General features: G+C 44.3%; 1 protein-coding gene across 4 annotated transcripts in view; it reads right to left on the bottom strand.

Annotated features, from left to right (window-relative positions):
* LOC103601581 (zinc finger protein 416-like) overlaps window positions 1-9,970 on the bottom strand; it is a 25,052-nt gene that overhangs the window by 12,622 nt on the left and 2,460 nt on the right. The window contains exons 3-4 of one of the 4 annotated variants that reach the window (XM_008586011.1): window positions 9,105-9,231; window positions 4,962-7,164 (exon numbers count right to left, since the gene is read on the bottom strand). The exons of 2 other annotated variants lie outside the window; for them this stretch is intronic. In XM_008586011.1, the coding sequence (XP_008584233.1) occupies window positions 5,579-7,164; window positions 9,105-9,231 (1,713 nt within the window). In that variant the 3' untranslated portion in view covers window positions 4,962-5,578. Of the gene's footprint in view, window positions 1-4,961; window positions 7,165-9,104; window positions 9,232-9,970 lie in introns of those variants that run through there. One more of the 4 variants, XR_551462.1, reaches the window with a different exon arrangement.

Below are 9,970 nucleotides of genomic sequence, written 5' to 3'. Positions count from 1 at the left end.
TGTTAAAAAAAAAAAAAAAAAAAAAAAAAAAAAAAAAAAAGAAAATGCACGTCCTAGAAGAAACCTGAGGCATAATCTGTTTTGAATGCCCTGTGATACAAAGGAGAGAAACAATGCACAGGGAAGTGATATCACTTTATTTGCCACTTACAGCTGCCTACTTCCTAAAAGGATGTGAGGTCACAAATAAAATGAGCTGTCAAGGTTACACAGCTGACTTAATGGCATAACTGAGTGCTAGGTCCAGTCTTGTACATTCTGTTCTGTGATTACAGATTGGGAGAAATGGGTAGTATCTGTATGACTTTGCTATAACTACTGACTTTTTTTAAAAAAAAAAAGATGACCGGTAAGGGGATCTTAACCCTTGACTTGGTGTTGTCAGCACCACGCTCAGCCAGTGAGCGAACCGGCCATCCCTATATAGGATCCGAACCCGTGGCCTTGGTGTTATCAGCACCTCACTCTCCCGAGTGAGCCACGGGCCGGCCCCTATAACTACTGACTTCTGTTGATGACCTATTAGGAAAGACCATCCTGTATGACAGGAATAAGATGTATTTCATAGGATTGTTTTGAGCCTAAAAGTAATTGTGAAGAGCCTATCACAGTGCCAGATCACAGCATGTGTCTGTGTAACCAGTAGTACTGAATGTGTTTAATACGTGTGTAACTATGAGTACTGAGTGCAGATCTCTGGCCAGTGGAGGCCCTCAATAAATATTTGTTTCCTTGCCCTTTCTTCAGTTTCCTCCACAGTAATGCAAGATACTATATTAGTTTATTAGGCAAGGGGCAAAAAGCCAGTTTTGTTTGTTTGCTTGTTTAGTTTTATCTAAGGGTTGATCAAAAAGAGTCAATGTAGTTGGGAAACAAAAGGGGAGATGGTTTTAAAATAAGATAAAGTAAATAAACATAAGAAAATGCCAAAAAAAAAAAAAAAAGAAAATAGAAAAAGGAGAGAGACATGTACTATTGTATTAACAATTTATAGAACATGATAGGTTGGATTGTCAGTCAAGAAATTTAGCCAACCATGGAGTAATATCACTCAAAAGGCAAGACTTTATGGTAATAAGAGCTGGGAATAGTAAAGAATTTACCCTAAATTGGAGGAGTAACATCATTTCCATTTTGACACAGGGTGGCTATATTAGTTTTCTAGGGCTGCCAAAACAAAGTACCACACACTAAGTGATTTGAACAACAGAAATTACTGCACTACAGTTCTGGGGGCTAGAAGTCTGAGATCAAGGTGTCTGCAGGGTTGGTTCCTCCTGATGGCTATGAAAAAAAAATGTTTCATGCTTCTCTCCTAGCTTTTTGGTGGTTTGATGGCCATCTTTAGTGTTTCTTGACATATAGAAGCATTGCTCTAATCTCTGCCTTTGCCTTCACCTGGCATTCTTTGTGTGTGCATCTGTGTTCAGATTTCCCCTAGTTATAAGGACACCAGTGATACTGGATAAAGAGCCCAGTTTAATGCAGATGCAAAAGGGAAAATTCTGTGACTTTCTATTTGTATCCATTCAATTACACTCAAAATTAATACATGGTGATAAAGTCAAAATAGTGATTACCACTGTAGGAGGAGCTGTTGACAACAACGGGGCACCAGGAACTTGCCAAGGCTGAAAATATTCTAAATCTTGGGTCGGCCCGTGGCTCACTTGGGAGAGTGTGGTGCTGATAACACCAAGGCCCCAGGTTCGGATCCCATATCACTGGGTGAGCGTGGTGCTGACAGCACCAAGTCAAGGGTTAAGATCCCCTTACCGGTCATCTTTTAAAAAAAAAAAAAAATTCTAAATCTTGACCTGAGTGAGGATATTTGGGTTTATGCATATGTAAAAAATTTAATTTGTGCATATCTCAGTTAAAAAATAGAGAGTAAATGGACAAAAACCTTCCCTTGCAAGAATGACTCAACTTCTACAAGCTTGATTTTATAAGTAGAATTGACATAAGTTAGAGGTTGTTATAGATCCAAGAGTATTGTTATTGGTTTTATTTTCAATCAACTTATACATGTTTTTAATGCTGAGAGTTGATGAAAATACAGAAGAGGCAGGAAATAAGTGAAAAGACAGGAGAAGGTGTGCTGCACACTCTGTTGCAGCAATTGGCCTTGGACAGATACAAAAAGTCTTTTGTGGAGGCAAGAAGGAAAACTGAAGTTCTGAAACAGATGTAGATGAGTCTTTAAGACTGAGGACCCAGAAACATAAGCTCAACGGATTTATTTTCTACATGAATTTGTTTATATGCTCCAGAACATGCCAAATCCAGGCATTACGATGATGATGATGATGACAATGATGATGATGGCAGCAGGGATCATAACCACTAACACACACACAGTAAGGGAGCACCAGGCCCTGTTGGGTACCCTTTTCACACACTCAACAATTTATGCTAATAACAGTCCTATGTAGTATATACTGTAATACCCTATTTTACCAAAGTTCATTACCTTGCCCAATATACACAGCTCATAAGCAGCAGAGCTGCTCAGCACCATGGGACTCAACACCATGTGGTCTGGCTCCAGAGTGAGGCTTAACACAGGGGAAGGGGGTAAGGACCCTATGGGAGGGGATGATTTCATGGTTCCCAGATATCAGCATTTCATGAACCACTAAAAAACTTAAATGTTAGAAAGCCCACACAGGGATTTGGCTTAAAAGACACATGTCAAAGTCATCAACTATCATATATTCTCAGTCACATTTTATAAAAGGACTTTTACCACCAAAGAAGGCAGAATACAACTTCTCTTAATGAGGGGGCATCTTTTAAATTGAGAAGGTTGAGCTTTATCAGGGTCTCACTGCATTAGTTGTATTTTTCCTCACTGGATAGGAATGTCATGAGCATTCAATGAATGATTATGAACAGGGCCTCAAGCAGGCATGACATTATTCAGCACTAGGGGACAGTAGCTGTGGCCATTGTTACTACTGGTTTCAATTTAAACGAGCCCATTTTTTATGTACCTTGAATAGATTTACCTTAAAAGGGAAACTTGGATTGCTCTGGTAAATGGGAAAAGCAGTTTGACCAGCCACAAATGGAAAATTATCCTCAAAAAACTACAATGAAATCAAAGTACCATCATTAAGTTCCAGTGAGCTCATGCAAGCTGCTGAGGGGTGAGTCCAAGACTGCTGCCTCATAGAAAAGGGAAATTAGACATTAGGGGCACCAACAACTAAGCATTGAACCTAAGCTTTCTCTTGAAAACATTCCTGAGGAAAAGAAAAGGGGGAAAAGGATCAGCTTTCTCTGGATGTCTACCCATGCTACCTGATGTCATACCTCTGTGCCCTCAAAAATCATTTCCATACTACTGGAGGAGTCTATGATAGGCCTCAGGAAACAAGGGAAGATTTCGCCAGCACAAGGTGCTTTTGTACCGAGATTGAATTATTTGAGAAGATACCCGGACACCTGCATGACTCAGCCCCTTCTCTGAGAACAGCCCATCACCCACGGTTCTGGTAACTGGGCTGTAGGGACACTTGACTCAACCAGACTGCAGCAATCAGTTTCTCTCCTCTGGATTCCCAAATTTAGGCCAAAGTGTGCTGGGAACTGGGGTGAGGGTTTGACTTTAGAAGGCAATGTTTCTTCCACAATGATTCTGCTGCAGACACAGGGAGACTAGACAAACATAAGTGAGACCAGACCATTGCACACAGCAGGGGCTGTGGGTAGAGGGAGGAAGGCTCAGGAGGCCTTGCTTACGAGGCAGACATGAACAAGAGGAACCAAAGAGGAAGGCCAGGGTCACCCATATGGGATAGAGGTGAAGCATTTCCCAGCAAGACCAAGAGCTCACAGTTCTCCCGCATCACACCCTGGTACAGCATCCTCTGGGCTAGGTCCAAATGTCCATATTTGTACCATGTGAAGGTCATGGTCATGTCTTTGAAGGGCCATAATGCCTAGAAAGCCAGAGGCAGTAAGTCCACCTTGGGCTATTGGATATTATAATCTATAGCCAGTCACTGGAAAAGGTACAGAAAGACCCAGGACTTCTGAGGGCTGAGTTCTGTGCAGGGCACAGCGGGGAGGTGTACATAATGTAATTGTGGCAAAGAGAAAAACATCTGGTGGGGGTTGCTATTTAAGAGTCAATGCTTTTGCTACCCCAGCTCCCTCTGATTATCATCCCCCACCCTATGCCGTGTCCTACACTGACACTGAACCAGCCTATGTGAGCCTCCAGGCTGTACCAAGGTGTGCACCAGGCTCCATGCTCTGACCTGCATCAGCCCATGAACATGCCTGCAGGATGATGAGGTGATTATCTCCAAGCCAGGCTATGCCTGCATTGTCACATTTAGTACATGGAGACCTTGTAACTGTGTGTTTATACTGGATATAAACACAGACACAGCCAGTACTAGTTTTGTGGATGCACTTCTTTAAACAGCACATTCCATCTGGTTTGCTGTGGGCTCCCCCACTCTATTAATCAGACCCAGTATTTCTGTACAAATTATGGCTCATGCCTGACTCCTGTAGGCTTGAGTGACACCACAAACAGAATTATGGTTATCAAGGCACATGTCTCCTTTGCAGAACCTGGGGAAAAGCTTCCCCTCAACAGTGCTGGGCATTATATGACAACCTGTGGGAACAACTGAACAAATTCATGCTTTTCCCAGAAGCACAAGAGACTGTCCTAACAACTGACCCCTTCTCAGGTTGACCTCTGGTTTCGCCAAAAATGGAGCCATGAAGGCCTCAAATTAGGACCACAAAGCCCTGAATTGTTTCCTTGGAGGTCTCGGGCAGCAAGGCAAATTTGACCAAAACCAGAATATTTACTCTCTGTCACTTTACTGTTCCTGCAGACACAGTTGGTGCCCCCACAAAAGGTGTCCATCCCTTCATACAAAGGCCCGTCAGTTTTCCAGCCACCCCCTACAGTAAGCAAAACCCCAAATTACAAGTAGATTTCATAATAAGGCCTTTATTAGGGTACAAACCAGCGTAATGTGAGGCAGGTGGTTATCAGTTGGTGATTGGGAGGCTGGAAAAGTTAACCACGAGTGTCATGTGAGACCAACAGATTCCATGAAGAAGGTAAGCTTTCCACACAAGCCTCCAGCAGAACACAGGCTGGGTCCTTCTGGCGAAAACTGGGTCAGACGTACGCTTTAATCAGTCAGAAAAGGGAACAAATTCCCCACAAAGGCTCAGACTGCTCAAGATTTCCTCCAGGTAATGCGCACAGATATCTGCCTTCCCTTAGCATCTGGGGTAACCAGTACCCACTGTGCAAGGTGGTAGAGGGAAGATGTCTTCTACCAGAGAAATTGGCAGTGATTTAAGTCTGGCAATGGCCCTGGGAAGTCTAGAATGTGCAAAACAGTTCCTGTACGTCTCACATGTGCCTGGAACTCATGGGGAATCTCACCCCTGTGGATGTTTACAAGTAACAGGTTCAACTTCAGGCAGGTAGTTCTCTCACAAAGGCTCTCTAGTGCCATGATACTGAGAAAAAAAAAAAAAAAAAAGTACATTCCCTGTAGGTGCAAGTATTTTCTTAAGTGTGAACTTTCAAGAGCTAAACAATGTTAGACCTTGGGTTGAAGGCTTTTCCACATTTGCTGCTTTCATGAGGCCTCTCTATGGTGTGAGATTTTCGGTGGAGAATGAGACCAGAGTGTTGTGTAAAGGATTTCCCACATTTGCCACATTCAAAAGGCCTTTCTCCAGTGTGAACTACCTGATGTTGAATGAGTCCAGACTTTTGGATAAAGGATTTCCCACATTGACCACACTCATAAGGCCTTAATCCAGTGTGAATTTTCTGGTGTTCAATGAGGGTATAGCTTTGTCTAAAGAATTTCCCACATTCACTGCACTCAAAAGGCCTTTCTCCAGTGTGAGTTCTCTGGTGCCGAACAAGTTTAGATTTGAACAGAAAAGCTTTCCCACATTCCCCACACACATAAGGCCTTTCTGCAGTGTGAACTTTGTAATGTTTATTGAGGGTGGTTCTTTGGCTAAAGGATTTTCCACACTGGTCACATTCAAAAGGCCTAGCTCCACTGTGAATTAACTGGTGTTGAATGAGACCATACTTTAGGCTAAATGATTTCCCACACTGGCCACACTCATAAGGCCTTGCTCCAGTGTGAATTATCCGGTGTTCAAGCAGACTGTGGCTTTGTGTAAAGAATTTCCCACATTCACCACATTCATAAGGCTTTTCTCCTGTGTGAGTTCTCTGGTGCCGAACAAGAGTGGATTTGGACCCAAAAGCTTTCCCACATTCGTCACACTCATAAGGCCTTTCTCCAGTGTGAATTCTGCAGTGTTCAATAAGATTAGAACTTTGGCTAAAAGATTTACCACATTTACCACACTCATACGGCCTTTCTCCAGTGTGAACTCTGTGATGTTTAATGAGGGTGGCTCTTTGGCTAAATGATTTCCCACACTGACCACACTCATAAGGCCTTTCTCCAGTGTGGGTTCTCCGATGGTCATTCAGGTGGGAAGTTTGGCTAAAAGATTTCCCACATTCACCACACTCATAAGGCCTTTCTCCAGTGTGAACTCTCTGGAATGGAACTAGTGAGTACCCGCAGTGGTAGGCTTTCCCACATTTGTTAGATTCATAAAGCATTTTTCCAGTGCAGACTTGTGGGTGGTGAACAAAAGTGTGATTGTGGCTGGAAGTTTTTCTGAATTCACTCCACTTGTAATGACTTATTCCAATATGAAAGGACTCCCCACATTCGGTGATTTTGTTTGGCTTCTCACAGTTGGGAATAGCCTGGGGCTGGAATGAGCCCAAAATGGCAGCGAAGTCCTTTTCAACCTCCCCACAGGCAAAGGGCTCCTTTAACACATGGAATCTACAGCTTTTCACAAACGAGGCCGTGTCCCTGTCCCTCTTCAAGGGCATCTCAGTGCTGTGATGCTTCTGGTGCTGCTGAAGCTTTCCACATGTCCCAGCCAAGAATGGATTTTGCTCAGATAGACCAGCCAGGTGTAAAATGTCTTTCAGAATTGGGACACACATGTCATAGGGGTGAGTTTTTTGGGTGGATGGACCTGCCTTTGCAGTCCTGACCTGTGACACGTCTACAGAAACACTCTGCTCAGAAGGCATCTCTTCATCCTCCACTCCATGCCAACAAACTGAAACCAGAGAAATGCTGATGAAATGCATGTTGACTATGATGGAAATGTATTAATCATGTTTTTTAACACAATTTTTTTTTTTTTTTTTTTTGCAGTTGGCCAGTACAGGGATCAAACCCTAGGCCTTGGTGTTATCAGTGCCACACTCTAACCAACTGATCTAACTGGTCAGCCCTTAATCAGGTTTTTAAATATTTTCTGTATGACAGTTTGACATCTTGAAAAACTTTGCTGGCTGGGAAGAGGCTGTTGTTCCCAGAGCTAGCCAATTCTTGAGAGCAAAGGGCTGAGCTGGGAGCACACTGTTCAAATGCAAATTAATCAATCCAGACCTCATACTCCAAATCACATTTTCTGTGTGACATGGACATTTCAGGAGGTAATATTCCTCTGCCCTAATCATCCCAAGTTCAGGTCACTAAAACTAGCCAGCCCTTTGTCCCAAGGTCTGCTAATATTACTCGAACTACACAATCCTAACTGTCTACCATACCCCGCCTTTCCTGCAGAAACTCCAGCAAGGCTGTAGCCTAATGTTTTCCCATCTCTCTTACTTCTGCCTTCTGATCACCAGGCCCTTCCACATATTCTACCTGGTGTGGTGGTCACATTCTCTTGCCACTGTAAGTAATACGTTCTTCTGTCTATGACATTAACCTCTCTGTGTTGGCACTCAATCACCTCCATATATTAAAATCCTGTAGGTACATTTTAAAACAGGAAAGGGGAAGCCCCATCACACACACATCAAGGAATGAATCCACAGATGAGGGAGCTGGAAGCAGAGTAAGGAAGGGGCTGCTTATGTCTCTAAAGATCACAAAATGGAGAGTCAACATCAGACACACGATACGAGAATAGGGTGCAGCACAGGGAGAGACATGTTCTGTAAATTGTAGACCTTACAGAAAACCTTCAGTAACCTTGTCAGCTGGTGAAACATGTATACTGTGCTGAAGGTTCATAGTGTCTAGGCCCAGGGAAATCCAACTGGAACGGAGGAGGAGATTACAATTTTGCTCAAGGAGTATTTAATGATGTGCAAACCTCACAACACATTGTGTATGAGTAAGTGCTGGAAAACACTGTAGAGTGGGCAGTGCAGAGGAACAGATGATGCATGGAGGACAGAAAAGTAAGGGCAGCATGAGGCCAGAAGTCACAGATGAAATGATAAGTCAGTGAAGTGTCAACTAAGAGGAAGAAAGGTAGAAATTAGGTATGTCCAGTGGCATTTGCACTCAAACTCTGGTGAACACAGGACAGGTTTCTGGTATAATTAGAAAACTGCCTCCCCCAGCTGCCACTCATTAAGGCCAGGTATCCTTTGAGACCACCTTGCCATGTCCACCCTGTGAAGCAACCAGGGCTCTCCCCACACCCCCAGTATACAACTACATGAGGCCAGCATGATGCAAGTCCTAAGGGAAAGACAGGAAAGGTGGGTGTCCAACACTGGCCCAGAGCAACTCAGCACACTAGAGAACACAGGAAAAATTAGTATCACACAGATCCTTGAAGGAGGTACTGGCAACAACACAGCCCATGGCCCATGTGAACACTGATGAGGAAATGCCTGCAATTCCTGACACAGGCAGCCACAGGAAATGTCATCTGGAAGAAGGAGGCAGAACTCAAACACAAGGTACCACGGATTTGTACACAGTAACCCAAAGAAAGAGTAAACAAGTAGGTGAGATGCCTTAGGCTGCTCAAAATACCTGACTCCCAGACCCTTCCCTGCACACTCTGGGGTAGCAAGCTTCAGAGCTGCTTGGGGAGTGCACACAACTTATCCCTGACACCATAGCCCATCTGCCAAGACAGTGGAGAAGTCAGGAGAGCCCATGGCCTGGTTGTAGAAAAGGCAGAGCTGCCTTTGAGGGGAAAGTGGATAGACAGAGACCAGGACACTGAGATGGGTGTGAGGGCCTTACCCAGCGAGGTTATAAGCGCAAAGTTCTCCAGCATCACATCGAGGTACAGGAGCCTCTGAGCCTCATCAAGGAGCCCCCACTCTTCCTGGGAGAAGTAAATGGCCACGTCCTCAAAGGTCACACAGCCCTGCCATGATGGGGACAGATCTTTCCATGATCAGCTTCTTTCCTCGGACCCCAAGTTCATCCTTCCCCTGCTTACCCTCTTCTCTAATCCCCACCTGGTCAGATAACAGACACTGGTTCAACAGATCCCTAGTCTCTCCTCATGGTTCCACTGATCACTATGCCCTCCTGGGAGATGCCATCTAAACTCTGGGCCCAGTATGTAGGACTGGGTCCCCTCTAGTCAGGCAATTTTCCTGGGGTTCCCAAGATTGTACTTGTCAGACACAAAAATGTGGGCTCACTCATCATTCTTAGGTCCTCAATGCCATGACTATGGGTCTTTTAGTTCTCAATCCCTCTTTCACACAGCTGCACTTGCATTCCCACAGCCACCTCCACCCTCCACCTCACACCATAGGCATTGCCCTGTTCTCTCAACATGTTACCCAGACCATGACATTCAGAAAGTGCTTGGCCAATCAAAATGGGGTCCAGTACTACCCAGACCTTTGATGGTCCCCACTGCCAGAGATAGCCCCCATCCTGCTCTAAAGGCCTCTCTGCCCAACCCTCCTCCTTGTTTCAATCTCAGCCACCCAGAACCACCCATGGCCCACTTCCGCTTGTGCTGTACTTCATGTCCCCTCTCCAGTCATAGCCTTCCTCACCTGCTAACTTTCTTTCAAAGACCTGCTCCAGCCAGTGACTCTTCCAGATGTCTACTTTTTTTTTTTTTTTTTTTTTTTTTTTAAAAAAAA

This window comes from Galeopterus variegatus, unplaced genomic scaffold (genome assembly GCF_000696425.1).
Source record: "Galeopterus variegatus unplaced genomic scaffold, G_variegatus-3.0.2 Scaffold3801, whole genome shotgun sequence".
NCBI lineage: Eukaryota > Metazoa > Chordata > Mammalia > Dermoptera > Cynocephalidae > Galeopterus > Galeopterus variegatus.
The sequence above is the reverse complement of the archived record's forward strand: the minus strand, read 5'-3'. Positions and strand labels throughout refer to the sequence as shown.